Source organism: Amblyomma mixtum, chromosome 5, assembly GCF_055824585.1.
Source record: "Amblyomma mixtum isolate Tamu chromosome 5, ASM5582458v1, whole genome shotgun sequence".
In the NCBI taxonomy this organism is placed as follows: domain Eukaryota; kingdom Metazoa; phylum Arthropoda; class Arachnida; order Ixodida; family Ixodidae; genus Amblyomma; species Amblyomma mixtum.
This window is the reverse complement of record NC_143016.1, coordinates 157,082,543-157,099,440: the sequence shown is the minus strand read 5'-3', so window position 1 is coordinate 157,099,440 and position 16,898 is coordinate 157,082,543. Positions and strand designations below refer to the sequence as shown.

At 47.4% G+C, this 16,898-nt stretch overlaps 1 protein-coding gene across 1 annotated transcript in view; it reads left to right on the top strand.

The window, feature by feature from the left end:
• The window catches only part of LOC149344252 (putative 4-coumarate--CoA ligase 3), an 80,116-nt gene that overhangs the window by 30,994 nt on the left and 32,224 nt on the right, over positions 1-16,898 (top strand). Inside the window, exons 4-7 of the mRNA XM_089547189.1 lie at positions 6,830-7,037; positions 8,777-8,883; positions 10,083-10,282; positions 14,179-14,347. Of these exons, the coding sequence (XP_089403315.1) occupies positions 6,830-7,037; positions 8,777-8,883; positions 10,083-10,282; positions 14,179-14,347 (684 nt within the window). The remainder of the gene's footprint in view (positions 1-6,829; positions 7,038-8,776; positions 8,884-10,082; positions 10,283-14,178; positions 14,348-16,898) is intronic.

Sequence of the window (16,898 nt, the reverse complement as noted above, 5' to 3'; positions counted from 1 at the left end):
TACGGAGTTTGCACGGTTGGAGTGCAGGACCAAAACCAGACCCCCTTCACAAAGTGCCTGCACGTGTAGAACGCCGCCGCCGCCTCGGGGAGACGAACGTTATCTTCCCCATTTGCCGTGACCGTGCCAGGGAACAAAGGGCCTCGTCTCCGGCTGCTCTTTGTTGTGCCAAGCACCGCGACAAGCTGGCGGGCATCATCTCCGACCCAAGCACGAGGAACCACTTTCTGGCCTTTTCGTGACCTCTTTGTTCCGGCCTCGAGCGGCGGGTGTCTTTGATTATCAGCAGATGTCGGTGACCCGCAGAAACCTTCGACTGGCCGGAGGCCATCACCTACCGCAGTCAACGCTACCTCGACGACAACCTTCTTTCCCTCAGACTCCACATGTGACGGGGGCGTGGCCCTAAGTGCAGTGGTGTGTTTGTGCGCACAAGTTTGTGTTGTTTGTGATCTGGGCCCCTCCCACCCCGGCGTGGGCGTCCTCAACCTAGGGAATTTAGGGAAGGCGAACAGTATAAATGTCGAGAACGAATGCGACAGAGCAGCTCACATCAAGCCCCATTTTGAGCTCACTTCAAGCCTCCCCTAGAGCCTCACTAGAGCTCTCACTTCAGCCTCCCATAGAGCCTCATTTGGAACCTCACCTCTAACCATGATGTAAAAAGACGGAAATAAACCCACTAGTAATCTTCCTCCCTTCACCTTAACTCTTTCGCTCAACGGCACTCCTGTCCTGGTGGTGGTGGGAACGGGTGTCGAAGCTTGACCACGGTTCCGTCAAGCGAGCAGCAGCAGCAGCAGCGAACTAGCAACGACGCCGAACCGACCCATCTTCGCCAACAACTGGTGGCAGCGTCAACACGCCCTTCCGCTCGTGAAACGGTGCCTAAAAAAATGAAAAGGTGGCTCGCTAACTGGGAATGACAAACAGATGTATGAAAGGATGCGCTCGCTAACAAGTCTAGCGACGAAACACCGCGAGGAGACCCAAAGAGCAAAACAGAGAGGGTGTTAGGAAACCCGCAGCGCCCCCCCCCCTCCCCTCGAACAGACCCAGTAGCAAAAACCAAGAAAAGAATTCTATTCAAGGCGGGGCCATGACGTAGACCTGTGACGCACTCCATAGACACCACGCCTCCGGCTTACATCGGAGAAAAAAGGGGGGATTTTGCCTTGCCGAGCCTACTCGACGAGGAGTGGGAGAGAATAATCTCGAGGAGGGAACGGAAAAAGTGGAGGCTCACTCCAAGAGAGGTAGAGAGTGTTTGCGACCAGAGGGTGGTCACGGGCCCTTTAAAGGGCCTGTGACTTTTTTTACTTTTTATGGATAGGGTTCAAGGCTGTCGCCGTACGCTCCCTCAGTTTTTTTTGTTGTTGTTGTTCCTTCATGCGATTTGTAGGCATGTGCCAGAACAGAAGGCGCTGCGGAAAGCGTTGTGCAGATGAAGCGACGCCAAGGCTACGCCCAACCTTCTCCCGTCAGTCAGAACGATGCACCAATGTAGTGCCTTTAGCGAAAGTAACCCCCATGACATCAAGGGGGTCCGAGTAGTGGGGCGGGGACGTTTTTGTTGAAGGAAAGAACGAGCGGGCTTTGATTTGAATTTTCGCAGCTTTTCGGGGCGCGCATGGCTCTAGTATTTTGCAGAGGTCATCTTCGATGCCCCATCTATGCAGTGGGCTTGTTTTTCAGAAATGTCCGGACCCTGGTCAGTGGCGCTTTGACGTGTCGAGTAGACATTGGGTCTATATGACAGACGGTGTAGTGGAGGACTCCAGATTAACGGAGACCAGCTGGGGATTTTCGACGTGCGACAGAGCACGCTGATTTTTGTATTTTTGGAATCAGCAGCCGAGCTCCACAGCCACTGAGCCATTTTTTTTTCTTTATTGCCCTACAGGCCCATCGTGAGGAGTTTTATTTAGAACTTGTTTTCTAAGACGATGAGCGCCTACAAAAGTAAATGTTGCACTACCCACTGCGGTTGCTCATTGGTTAGGGCGCTCGGTTACTTATTCAGCGCACCTGCGTTCGAACTCGGACCCGACGGCCGGGTTTCGATGGAGGCGAAACGCAAAAGGCACCATGTGGTGCGCGATGTCAGTGCACGTTAAAGGGCAACTGCGCCACTTTTTGAGAATTTCGCGATACTCAAGGATTCAAATCTCTATAGGCTGTAGGTAAAGCATGCTAAGTTTTTTGCACTACCATTTAAAATAGTGACGTAATCGACGATTAAATTTTGCACTTCTCCTCAAAGCAACAAAGGAGTGTGGGGAAGTTCAGTGTGATGTCACGGAAGGTATGATTTCAAATTACTGCTGCCGTCAGCCACGCCCTTCCGTATCTCGTTGGACGCTTCCAAACAAAGTTCGGCGGGCTTTGACTTCGGTGCCGTTGTTTTTTTTTTTCCTTCAAAGCAGGCGTTTATGCGTTGGAAATGTACGGGTACTTTCGATGACGTCATCATGCGTCCCTCACTTAGCGTTGTGCGCTGCGGAGAAGCTTGAAGGCCGTCGCAATTTTAATTTTTGATTACGTCACCGTTTCAAATGCTAGGCCAAAAGGACTTCGCATACTTTACCTGGAAGTGTCACACATTCCACCTTTTAAGCTCGTCGATTTATAAAACATATGCAGTTGCCCTTTAAGGATCCCCAGCTGGTAGAAATTATTCTGGAGCCCACCCCTACGGCGCCTGTTTCTCTTTTTGCTTTCCCTCCCACCTTCCTCTCTCTCTTACGGCGCTGTTAAAGTGTCTATCAAGAAGTGAGACAAACTGCGCAATTTCCTTTCCTCAAAAACCACCATCACAACATTGTTGGGTCCTCGCGCTAATATTTCGTCTATTGGTGGGAAATGACGCAAAGAAAAGGAAGGCATTCTCAATCGGTACTAAAATGACTATAGACACCCAGTTTTATTGCGTGTTTTCTCCTTTCAAATGACGCGATACATATTAGAATACATGGATCACCATGTGGTATTCGCCTACTGCCAATAAATAATTTAGAAAATAATTATTTCTCCCATGCTCTTTCGGTTTCATCAACCGAATGATGGCTTTGACTTGAGTTCATCATTAGGCCACGTGAGGCACGGTAAAACTAATACAAACACTGATGCGTTTTTTTGACTCACTGTAGCACTTATGTCAGCCGACTTCAAGACCTATAATTACAACGAATGACGTATCAGCAGTTATTTGGCCTTTTTGTAGCACCTCACGCGACCTAATTTCCACTACACGTCACAGCCATCGTTATGTTGGTGAAACCTAAACAGGGGGAAGATGAAATTCAAACATAAATAATTTATTATGTGTTGGTGAATACCACGCGGTGCTCCATGTACACCAACGTCAAACGCATCGTTTGAAAGAAGAAAGCACGCAAGCAAAAGTTTGGTGTCTAAAGTACTTTACTGAGTTAGAGCAGTCCTTACATTTTGATTAAAGATTTACGCAAATATGTAAAAGGGAGGAGTAATAACTCAAGATTTCACATAAACCTGACGTACACGTGTTTAGAATTGGCGGCAGTACATTACAGAAGCGTCAAATAGGCTTCTTCCCAGGCACCAGACCTCCTGTAAGTTTGCTGTCGCATATACTGGGTACCATTTTCGCACTTCCCAGTGCAGAGAGCTACGGGTGGGTAAGTGTATGCGATAGATCGTCTCATTTTGTCGGAAAACAAGACGTATGCCGTGATGCAAAAAATTTGGGGCTGAACCGGGTCCCGAACCGGTTCGGAACGGTTCCTTTGAATCGTTCCGGTTCGGGTTCAGTTCCAAGATGGCGAAAAAAATATGGGTTCGGTTCGGTTCCGGTTCCGGGCGAAAATTCGGGTTCGGTTCCGGTTTCGGGTTCAGTTCCGGTTCGACACCCTGGTTTTATCATAGCGAAACATATAAGACATGCGAAAGCATGTGTTTTGCCTGATTGGCTCAAAGTTTTTCCTTGCTGGGTGGTCGGCACATCTGTCGATCATATTAGACTCTGATTAACCTCTAATTGATATTACGCTGACCAGATCTGTTCACGCTGCAGATGGAAGTTAATAAAGACGACGATGTGCAGTGCACAGCGCGACAAAGTATTGCTGTTTAATACGAGGCTTTCTGCGCCTCGTGTAAATAAAACACGCTTTAAATGTAATAAATTCCCTTTCAAAACAAAAGAATGTGGTGAAAGCATAGTGCTGTCATGCAGTGGCCAGAGAAGCTTACCTGTTCGCGCCGCCGAAGGTTCGGATCCCAGTCTGGGCATTGGGTTAATTATTTATTCAAGGTCAAGGCTTCAATGACTTGGCTTTTGCAGCTTTGGTCGTTAAGGAGAGTTCTCGCTCTAAAACTGAATTGTATGTGTGAAATGATTGACTGTTTTTTTGTTGCCGTAGGCAAGAGTTAGATATTGACGTAGACAGTTACTTCTTGTGTGATAGGTTGGTAAAATTTTGTTCATTTATTCTTCCGCAGTGCATAAAAATCTGTGCGTGCAATAAATAAAAGCAGCTGAGATTTAGCGCAGGTGTTGTTCTCTCGGTTCCATCCTTGTGCTTGAAGCGCTATCAGTTTCGTCACGAACAGCCAACTCGCTCAAAATGGTATTCTGATCAAGTGCTACGTAGAGAGGTTATTGCTTTCGCGAGTATTTCTAAAACAGTTTTTTTTCTCCACAGTTTTCAGGATTATTGCGCTACAAATACCAAGAAAGAACACCGCTAGAAATTTCATGCGCCTGCTTCTCTCTCCCTGCAATGCCAAAACAACTTATTGATTTTCGCGTCCGAGCATCTACAATTCTTCTGCCGTATCCTGAACGGAGCCGCCCAGTAGAGGAAGTTTTGCGGAATGGAAGAATTTGGTTCTTTACCCTAGCACTCAACAGTTAATGTTTTAGCCCTTTTTATTCCTCCTGAGCCGTGTCAGCCATGTTTTGCCATTACAGTTTAGCCCACTTATAACGAACTTGATCATCACGCGGCATTTGTTCGTTGTATCCAAAGTTCGTAGTAAGTGGACCACCTATAATACGGGCAAAAAGAGCAAGTGAGACGAAAGTTAACTTTATTTTTGAAAAAAAGTCCGTGATGCATGTCTGCTTCTTCAAAGCTGATCGCATCACTGCCGTTTCTAATTTTTCCAGCGCGGTAATATGTTCATCGCCATCGCACACGAGTTTTTTAAGCGACGCGATGTAACCGATCGCGGTTGAAGCGTTCACAGCAACCGGCGGTAGAGCAGCATCCTCGTCATCGTCCTCGTCGGTCTCTGGGCAGTCAGGAAGGGCACGTACTTCACGCGCAATAGCTTCGTCAGTGCATGGCTCCGCAATGTCGGCGTCGTCATCAGCAGAAACGAAATCGTCCCAGGCAACGTCAGGTCCGGCCAGCTGCGTGTCAACGACGCGTTGCCACAAGTCCTCGTGCGACCGGCTTTCCGGTGGGTGATCTATGGCGTCCTCGGTGACTGGGCCCATAAAACCCGCCTTGCGGAAGCAATTTGCTATGCACTCCGCGGTGAGTTCCATCCACGCCGCTTTCAACATCTCCACGGCGGCAAGCAAGCTGATGCGAACTGGCATGGCAGCATCAATCGCGATCAACAAGCGTTGGATGACGCGCCGCCGGTAGCACGCCTTGAACGCATGGATGATGCCCATATCCAGCGGCTGAATTTTGCAGGTTGCATTGGGAAGCAAGAAGAGCACTGTCACCGCACTCAAGGAAGGCTGCACATGGTGCGCCGCACAGTTATCCAGCACGAGCAGGACCTTCCTGTTTTTTCTTTCCAGTTCGCAGTTTTTTGCACCTTGAGCAAGTTCATTAACAATGGCCATCTTCGTTGCGATGTCGACAGCTTTTCTTTTAGCACCTGAAGAGGTCGGCGTACAGTCCTCCATCGCACCAGGCGGAAGTCAAGCCCTTGGGCTTGCGCGTTGAGGCAGCCTTCAACTCCCCGATCTGGGAAAGGCACGGATGCGGCAAAGATGTCAACGCAGTGCCATCGCACAGAAAGAATCGACGGCGCAATGCCCTCAGCGCGGGGTGGCAACGGAGCAACAAATCACGTGTATGCATCACAACGACGCGGGCGGCGCCACTTTCTCTTTCGTCACCGCGCGCGCGCGCTTTTTCGTTTTCATTTTTCAACGCGAGCCTTTTTTTTTATTTTATTTTACCCGCAAAGGAGCGCCGGGGGACGCTTTGTGCGCTCTGTGTTCGCGTCGTGTCAGGGGAACACAAAGTGCGCGAAATTCGCCTGCTGCGGGTTCGCAGTCGAGCGAAACCGCGCCAAACTCCGCCGGCCCGGTCAACTACGGGGGCCCGACAGCTTCGCGTTCGCTCTAACCGAGTGTTGAGGCGACAACAGTTCGTTCTATGTGAGACACTGTTCCATTGCCCCAATATATATTTTGACGGTGGCACCGCCCTCGTTCGTACTAAGCGAGCGTTCGTTGTATCTGCGGCTGTTATAAGTGGGCTCGACTGTATTGCTTTTATATTATGCTGCATGTACGCGTGCGTCATCCCGGTAGCTTAGAAGGATTTCAGTCGACTTTTTTTTTCTTTGCTTTCGTTTTCCGTGTGCAGAGTGCCTCTGGATAGAACTGCAAAATTTCTGCTACTCTCACGTGTCTTCTTGCATGAGAAGAGGCCCTATTCAGGTGCTCTTGACCGGTTCGTCCTTTATTTAGTAACTCATAAAACCGACGTTAACAATAAAAAGTTCCCCGCAACATCCTGGTACCCACCGGGAGGTCAGAAACCATACAAACAAAACCTTACCGGCCAACTTTCGTACCTCCTTTGTGAATGTTCAGATTGACGCTGTTACGGGCCAGCGCTTCAACGGTAAAGACCTTGAGGAGGCCTGCGAACGAATCGCAGCCGGACTCCAAGATCTCGGTCTCCAGCGCGGGGACGTGATGGCATTCGTGTCAGCAAACAGTGTCGACCTGGTGAAGGCATTTGTGGCTGCCACTTTCGCCGGTGCAAAGATCGTCTGTGTGAAGACAGCCTTCAACGAGCGTGAGTTAATGACGATTCAGTCACTTCATGTGGGAATCAAAAGGTTTTAAAATTAATGGACGTTTGGTTTTTGACTGACTTGAGTGACCGAGGTCATTACACAGAGGGGCCACAGTCCACCCCAGTATTTCCGCACATCTGTGAAGCGTTATTTTCTTCGTATGTTGTGGTCGAAGCCGTTAGAACGCGGCCATAAGACTTTTTCGCGCAAGTGGCGACCATGATTTGTATCGTACAGCGACTGTTTCACAAACTGATTCCATTTTTGAGTTTCCCGCCCTTGGGTATTGCTGAATCGACGCCACGCCAAGGTCTTCAATGTATAAAGATTTCTTTTGGTTTATTGGGGTTTAACGTCCCAAAGCGACTCGGGCTTTGAGGGACGCCGCATTGAAGGGCTCCAGAAATTTCGGCCACCTGAGGTTCTTTAACGTGCACTGACACCGCACAGTACATGCGCCTCTAGAATTTCGCCTCCATCGAAATTCGGCAGCCGCGGCCGGGATCGAACCCGCGCCTTTCGGGTCAGTAGCCGAGCGCCGTAACCAGTGAGCCACCGTGGTGGGGCGATAGCGTTATTAGACAGTTTTAGCTGTGCGTCCGCAAAAGCTGTGCGTACGCTACGGGCGCACCTTGCGCGCCGTGCCACCCGTCCTGGCAACGACAGTTTTAGTTGGGAGTGGCTAGCGTAGCGCCCGGAAAGCGTATGATACAGTGGCGCCATCTAGCGACAGCAAGTCAAAGCTTCTGAACTGTGTGCTGAGGAAACTTTTTCCTCTTTTATTAATGGCAGTGATGGTTGTATTCGAAGGCTTTGTTTCTTTTTTAATGTAAATCAATTGAATCAAATGAAAATATAAATTCTAGCGCAAAGCTAGAGAAATACTTTACCGCAGGTCGTTGCTATGACTACAGTGTACGCCGTAGATAGTCAGGCGTAACAGCAAGAAATTCTTGGATTTATCTAAAAAACGATGACTATTTGTCACATGTATCGTTACGGAGGGGTGAGAATGCACAAAATAAAAGTGAATACAACCGTTTAGAGCGAGCTATCGCATCGAAAAATGCAGCGGCGATGCAGTATTTGGTCCGAAGCGGGCGTGCAGGGCGCCGCCATGTTGCCAACGTTAACCACGCAAGCCACGCAAGCAACGCAACGCAAAGTCCGCTGGCTTGCGTACGTCCGCAAGACGCACGGATCGCGCTTGCGTTCTGCGCATGCGCACTACGGTCCCCGCAAGCTCCTTGCGTACGCTAAGCCCTTGCGGACGCACAGCTAAAACTGTCTAATGAGTGGAGGCCCATGCATGCGTCATTGATCTTTGTCTACTTCATATTCATGGACCGCTGGGAGTCCTCATACCGCTCCTGGCTCAATGGTGTTATGGTTAAGCGATGCGCCACTGCCCTGCAATGGCAGGTGCTGCCACCGGTGGCGGTTGGGAGACTGAAGATGCCCTTCCGGAGAAACCTTAAGCTCACGATGACAGTCTTCAGACAGACGACGCTACATGAAATCTGAGGAGGGGGGTGGGGCTGCGTTTAGTGATCACGCACTAAAATAGGGGTAACTGAGTGTGAGCCGCATTCGCTGAAATATCATTGTTTTTCATACTGAAGCTGTAGGTGTCTCCACAGACCACAGTAGTCGCTTCAGTAGCCGCCTTGATCACAAACTGCGAGTGCTTTTCTATGTTCTGCACTGCAGTAATGCACTACCTTGTACGCTTCCGCAGGAGAGATGGCTCGGCTTCTGAAGATGACAAATCCTTCCGTGGTCTACTGTGACGTGGCAAGCGCAGAGAAGACGAAGGAGGTGTGCAAAGATGTGCCATCTGTTAAGGTATGCTAGCATAATGCAAGCCGTACGTGCACTATTCTCGTTGAAAGCAGAAAACGCAGCAGGAACGAGCGGAAATACCGCTCCTGGTAACGCTTGCGAGGTCATTGTAATTTCAGTGCCCACTGATTAGTAACCGAGTACTGTACGGAAATCTCTAAATAGCAGTTTTGCATATAAAAAAGCTCAAGTACTTTTTGCTACTCATTTATGCAAAGATGGGACACTCAGACACGTAAGCATAACTGAACGAAAAAATTACTCGACAAATTAGACTACGGTTAGTTAAAAAATTCGATATGGGCCATGACGCCTTTCGATTTTCTTTTCATATTTAACACTTCCTTTTCTTCTCTCCTTTCTTTTTTGTATTATTTCTCTCTTCTTTTTCTGCCGTTCTCTCCATCTTCCTCTTTTTCTTCCCTCTCAACGCTTCGCTTGTCTTCTATCTTTACTTCTTTTAAGCATGTTCCTTCTTATTCGCTGTCTTTCTCTATTTCTTCCTCTTTCTCCTTTTCTTTTATTCCGTGCTTGCCCCGGCTTGCTTGTTGGTTTGGCTCACCTGGCTTTGCGGATTTCTACGAATACGGACGCAGCTGCTAAAGCGGGCGTACGTTACGCGACAGTTGAGGGAGGGGTTCCCGTATAGGCTCTCGTTGTAAAAAGAAACACGTCGGACCGGAACCTCTGCTTGCAAGGCGCAAGACGCAAATGCTCAAACTTGGACTGTCAGTTTGCAATGTTCCGGAATCCACTGAGAAGCAAAAATACCTAAATATGCTGACTCTGTCTGAAGCAAACATATCCCCGTTTAATATCACGCGGCATGACCAGCAGTGCAGGCGATTTAAGATACTCGTCCTCCCTCATTGTATCGATGATTGGAATAATTTGCAGGCGGGTGTCATGTCCGTAGACAGAATCTTTTTTATGAGACTGATCACTGAAGTGCGAAAGTACTTTCTTTGCTGACTAATTACTGCAGTGTGAAAATGCCGGTGCTCCTAGATTTTGCTTTAATTGCTTCTCGTATGCCATGTTCGCTTTCTCTTGTTGTAGCCTCCACCTCTTTTTTTTTTCTAGTGACCGCAGCTATGTATGATCGTTTTTCTTTAGTCTTTTGCAGCACTTCCCCGGTTCTTCTGCTCAAGTGCGGCAGGTAGCTCTGCAAAAAAACATGTATATATATGTTCCCTCCACAGGCCCTGGTGGTATCAGGGGAATACGACGGAACAGTGAGGTTCGAAAAACTGAAGGAAACACCTCGGAATCACTTTAAGCCTCCAGAGCCTGCCGGCCCAGAGGACGTGCTTCTCGTGTTCCAGACAAGCGGGTCCACCGGGCTGCCGAAAGCGGGTCTTATCCGTCACTGCAACTTCATCGCTGAACTGGTTACCTTCGGGTATGAACGTTGTAGTAATACCAATGTCATCTTAAAACAGCGCGATACATAGGACGAGAGAAAGAAACAAGAGACGACACGAGCGCAGTCTAACAACTGAGTTTTATTTCTAGAAGGGTTAGTTATATACGCACCAAACACAACGATAAAACAGACACATCGCGATAGCCCTCACAATCCCGTACGCGCATGTAGCGGACTGCAAAAACCGCCTCATCCCAACAAAGCCATTCAGCATCTTAGCACATGACAAGACCCTGCAATCATCCTGTCGCCACACATTCCCCCAGAGCTCGAATCTCTTTATCTACCAGATTAATGGAAGGCGAGGCGACACATGTTTCAGTCTCCTGGCTTATCAAAAACGCCTCAACTAACTCCCTGCAGGTCCTATCTGGGTGACAGAACAAGATGTTAGTCCTGTCCAAATGGGGGAAGCAGTCTTTACATTTTCGGCAGTGCAAAGCCAGGTTCGAGGACACTGCCCCTTTTACTGATCTGCGGTGCTCAAACAGCCGCTCATTAATACAGCGGCCTGTCTGGCCGATGTACGTCTTGCCGCAGGAGAGCGGTATCGAATAAACCACTCCAGTGTTACATACGACCACTGGTTTCTTGTGGGAAACCGTGCATTCATTCCTTGCTTGGTCGTCCCGGCACTCGATCTTCCTCCTTACCGCACTGCACACTCTGCTCAGCTTATCTTTCGCTGTAAAAAACCACTTTCACCCCAAATCTCGAGCCTACCTTCTTCAAACGGTGAGACATGCCATGAACGTACGGAATCGCCACGGTTCTTGTAAGCATGCCGTCTTTTTCTTTTGCTGGACAAACGCCCCTAGTCAATATCCTCTCGGATATTTGAGCCAGAGCCATATCCGGATAACCAGCTTCCCTCAGTCTCTGAACCTGCCCTTGGAAGCTAGTCTGAACCTTATGGGAGCACGATTTTCGCAAAGAAGCCGTGAGACGTGCCGTTGCTATTCCCGCCTTGACCAACCTAGAGTGCTCTGAATTGAAACTGAGGAGCGGCTTAGCTGTTCTTGGGTTATATTCCCAACATGTTCCTGCGCAGTGTGTGCAGTGTGTGCACAGAGTGTGCAGTGCGGTAAGGAGGAAGATCGAGTGCCGGGACGACCAAGCAAGGAATGAATGCACAGTTTCCCACAAGAAACCACTGGTCGTATGTAACACTGGAGTCGTTTATTCGATACCGCTCTCCTGCGGCAAGACGTACATTGGCCAGACAGGCCGCTGTATTAATGAGCGGCTGTTTGAGCACCGCAGATCAGTAAAAAGGGCAGTGTCCTCGAACCTGGCTTTGCACTGCCGAAAATGTAAAGACTGCTTCCCCCATTTGGACAGGACTAACATCTTGTTCTGTCACCCAGATAGGACCTGCAGGGAGTTAGTTGAGGCGTTTTTGATAAGCCAGGAGACTGGAACATGTGTCGCCTCGCCTTCCATTAATCTGGTAGATAAAGAGATTCGAGCTCTGGGGGAATGTGTGGCGACAGGATGATTGCAGGGTCTTGTCATGTGCTAAGATGCTGAATGGCTTTGTTGGGATGAGGCGGTTTTTCCAGTCCGCTACATGCGCGTACGGGATTGTGAGGGCTATCGCGATGTGTCCGTGTTTTATCGTTGTGTTTGGTGCGTATATAACTAACCCTTCTAGAAATAAAACTCAGTTGTTAGATTGCGCTCGTGTCGTCTCTTGTTTCTTTCTCTCGTGTATCGCGCTGTTTTAAGATGGATCCGTTCCAACTTGCCCAGTTTTCTGTTCTAGTTAACCAATGTCACGTCTAGAGTACTATATGGGGCGAGGTAGTACTGCTTAAAAAACAGCTAGAACTAGACTTCTTTGGTAGAACAAGGGTAGGAAAATGGAGGCGTCATTTTAGAGCGGCTATACTTTCCTTAAAATCTCCCTAGAAATACAGAACCTATACATGCGCAGTTTTGGATGGACTCGCGAAGCTTGGTCCGGACATGTAGGTGGAGATGTGGAACGGCAAGAAAATATTCGCGCTTCGGGTCGTGCCAGGGTCGCATCAGGAATTAGCCAAATAAAACGGCGGCCAATTTTTTGTTTGGACATGTTTCTTCAATAAATCAGTATTCAGGCATTTCAAAGGGTTTATGCAGATTCTCGTTATTCCCACTAGAACTCTGTGCATAATTTAAGGCACATTAATAAAACCAAGTATTTCCCATATTTATACCGACAAGCAGCAGCTTGTCGCTTGATGCAGCCTTGATGCTTGATGCAGAGTGGTGGTTCGTGGTAGTTGGTTCAAGGAACACAAGAGTGCCATCAGCGCTTGTGTTTGTCCATTTTGTGTTTGTGCTGCCGTTGTTTTTGTAGACAGCACTTGCCTTTTCTATTTCTTCACTGTAAAGCAAAATAAGTAAAACGGTGGTAACTACAGTACATGATCCTTAGCACAGGCAGTCAGTCCACGCAGTAGCTAATGCGGCTAAGGTATATTTGTAATTATACTCCGAAGTAGTAATGGTTGGACCTTATATGATTATCTCGAACTATTTAAGTTTGAGTTTGAGTTTGAGTTTATTAACATTTTAGTTCTCAGTACAGAAAACTAAAGACCCTCTTGCAGTCCTTTCTGGGTGGAGTGTTCTGTGCGTTTTTTTAGCGCTTGTTGCCGTCTCATGTGCCCCTTTAATGAGTAACATCGAGAATAAGTAAAAGCTAGAGAGACGCAATAACCACAAATGCAAATATGGGACATGTATCAATAACAAAATGGAAACATTGACAGCTCAAGATATGGCAATACTGCATGCGCTGGCTACAGTACTCCCGCTGCCAGATAACAAAGGTGACTGCGCTCTAGATGGGACCGACCGCCCGCGCCCCTCTCAGCCCCGCAATATTATGCGCCACCGTAGCACTCTTGAAAAGTTTGTTCTTGCTATAGGTGCCCGCATAGAACTTGCATGACGGCGTCTGGTCGCAGAACCAGCACGACAGGAAACCGAAATAGAGCTGAGCTGGCACCGTTCTTGGCCCGCGAAAGGGAGAAGCCACATCGATGCCTTACGAAAGCTTTCATTAAGTTGCGTAGCATGGCCTACCAGATCTTATTTCTGGGTACCATCGTTCTTTAACCTTGAGGCGTTCGTGAATTAATATCCATATCCTTCTGGGAGCAGCCGTTCATTTGACTTCTGGCTTAATCAGTTTTCATGAATAAAGGTGAAGGGTACAAAGCACTTCGTCGTCTCGTGTGTTTGAGCTTTCACTACGGATTGTTCCACGTGGGCTACCCGAAATATTTTTTTATTCCTCGTCTTTCGTTAAGTTTATTCGCCGAAAATTGATTACCTTCTCGATGACAGCGGTGCAGGATCATGTGTTTGGCATTTTATGTGTTCGTGAGGACGTTCACCATCTGCTCTTTGCGCACGACGGAAATCAGCAGCTCATTGTTCTCCTACAGCGGGCACATACGGATCAGACGTCCCTTTTAGTAAGCCTTCGTATGCTGTCCGACGGCGCGTCAACAGCGCTACAGCGCTGTCCAGCATTGCCTCTACTGTGTTTTCGTGCTGCCTTGGGCCCGGTCAGGTCCCTCAATTCACTTAGCTGTTAAAGAGATCACCTGAAGAACTTAACAAAAGTGCAAGCAAAATTTATGAGCCTTAATTTACTGGCATTCAACCTCCTTTCTTTCAACCAACTTTTTCCACCTACACGTTAAGATGCACGCTCTTTCACTTCTTTGGGAGGCCACTTAATTGAACGGCCTCCTACAGAAAAAATGTCAGTTCCATTTTTTCCTCCGTTTTGTTGGACACAACTAACACACGACGTGAACAACAGTTGGCACTTTGCCTCGTTAGTAATGGGCGTCTGTTGGTCCTGCGTACAGCCACAAGAATCAAGGACTGCGCAAGGGGGACGTCTGCCTCGTCTACTTGCCGCTGATGCACGCTTCGCCCATCTGGCTCATCTTCACCATGCTCACCCACCAAGTCGAGGTCGTAGTGGCGGCTCCCACAGACCTCAGCGCTGTGCTCGCGCTCATACCTAAGTACAGGGTGAGTAAAGCTTTCGAAGTCAACGCTTCCAGTCGGAAAGTCCGCACGAAGTTCTATAAAGCGGCGACATCAGTTATGTTAGTTAAACGCTTGATTAAAGGAAGTTTCAACATTGTATTTTATTGATATATTGTTTCCTTAAAAGTCCGATGACATCACATAAGGGGGGACGCATTTGTCTGCAATGTCGAAAGGCGATGTGAACATTCATAACAGAAAATAAAACGTACAAACTCAGATAACAAGGGCTCTAATCAAGTCAGGGTTCAACAGCAGGTGATACACCACTCTTGAAAGACAAATTAAACAACGTTTGGGACGAAGTGGAGAGAAGCGATAAAGGTTTGTTTTCTTGCGGAATGTTTTGTGATCAGTGCATGAAGCGATGTCGTTAGGAGGTGAATTCCAGAGTGCTATTGCCTTGGGAAAGAATGAGTTGTTGTAAGCAGATGTGCGGCCACTGATGCGTGCTATCGGGTTTCCGTGACTTAGCCGGGAAGACGTTCGTAGTGGTGAGGTTAACCCATTAGCGCCCAGCGTACGTTTAAAAGTGCATTAAATTTTTTTTACGATTCCAGCAACAAAGATTGAATTTTTCTTTTCACGTAGGCCATGCTTTTGTCATCAGGGCATCAGTCGAAGCCTCTTAACAAAGATGGCGCGCTTCCTCTCCTTAGTATCTTATCTTCCCAGGGTGAAATTTTGGGATGCTTGTTTCCCACGAACTGCACCGGTAGTCACTGGCTTATAATTTTCTCGCGGCCGCGTTTATGTACATGTTATGCTAGCTTCAAGTTTAGAGCAGCACGAAAGACTAAAGTAAACAATGCATGCTTTGAAAGTACTGCACCTGTTTTTTTTTTGCGTTATGAGGAATTAGTATGCAGCTGTACTTCCTACAATACCTGGGTCTTCCTGTGTGCACAAAGGTCCCCATATATTCCAGGTCATAGAGCTTATGGTTCCTTTCAATTTTACACCACTTCTTCTCCGCTTTGAAGAGAAATACCAAGAACTAGATGTAATGGACACATTGCCTAATATTACCTTCAAACCTGATCCACTCCCACTGTGGTACTGCCTGCCATCTGTGTGCGACTTCACATTAACGCAATTTCGGAAAAAAACAAACACCGCATGAGCAGATATTACAAGAATATTTAGCACTAAACGAAAAGTACGCAGAATACACAGCATTTTATACCGATGGATTAAAATCAGCACACTACGTCGGAAGTGCTGTGGTTCAAAATAATTGGACAAAAACAGTACGGCTACCTGAGTGTGCATCCAGTTTCCCCGCTGAGTGTTACGCAGTCTCTGTGGCTGCAGAAAAAAATAATAAATGAGAACATTCAAAACAGTAACATTTGCACTGATTCTTTGAGCATGCTAGCCTCACTTCCCCATAGAAATGCAGTGACACCACTAATTGGTGATATCATACACAACATAACAAGACCCATAATACAGGGACAAGATAAAATTTTGCTAGGTTCCAAGCCACATCGGAATCACTGGCAATGAGAAAGCGGATGCAAGTGCTGCGAAAGCTCGGAAGAAAGAAATAAAGAAAGTAAACATTCCCTGCAAAGATGGGATGAAGTTAGTACAGCATAAGCTCAGAGATAAAGGGCAGTCTGAATGGAATATTGAAGGTAATAATAAGCTGCATTCAGTAAAACCCTTCATAGAAGAATGGAAGTCATGCTCCCACCAAGAGAGTTTCATAGAAGTTATAATACGCCGTCTCCGTATTCGACACACACATTTCACACACAGCTTCCTACTCACAAAAGAAGACAAACCTGTTTGCGAAAAATGCGGACATGAACTTACCGTAAACCACTTATTACTCTCATGCCCAAAACTTGAATCACTAACGAAAAAATATTTCACTACATTTTACAAAGAATATATTCCATTTCATCCAGCAATGGTTTTAGGTGAACAAGCACTGGTTGTTATGCTTTATGTTTTTAGCTTGCCGGTATTTTTCAAGACCTATAATGTTCTGATTCTGTGCTTTTCTACTTAAAATGGTATACCTCGGCCACTATCTCAATCCTGACAAGGAGGCTGAGGTATTTGTCTTAGTTGTTGGGAGCCTATAATAAGGGAGTAATTACTCATTCCTCGAGATCCTTGCCGAGCCAAAGATGTCTGCGGAGGTTATCCAACCTTTAAAAGCTTCTGCAAACAGACATTTCTAAAAAGTTTGTCTATCATCAACTAGGTAGCAAAAATAACCTTTAGGCCCTTTACACCACAGCTCTTATACACTTTAGCTCTCACTCTGCATAAACGAAATTTTTCCATACTTCGAGCTTGGCGCATAACGGCCTAAGATGCTTATGCGCCAATAACCCCTCCTCCCCCGCCCCCCCCCCCCCCCCCCCACACACACACACGCAGAGTTTTTCGGAAAATAACCAGTTTTTCATCTGAGCAAGGACTAAGAGACGTCTGTATTAAGGCGAAAGCCTTTCATGCCTCATCGTTGTCGACAGAAGGCTGTCAGCAGAAGCTTGTCAGCTGATGTGTCACGCTT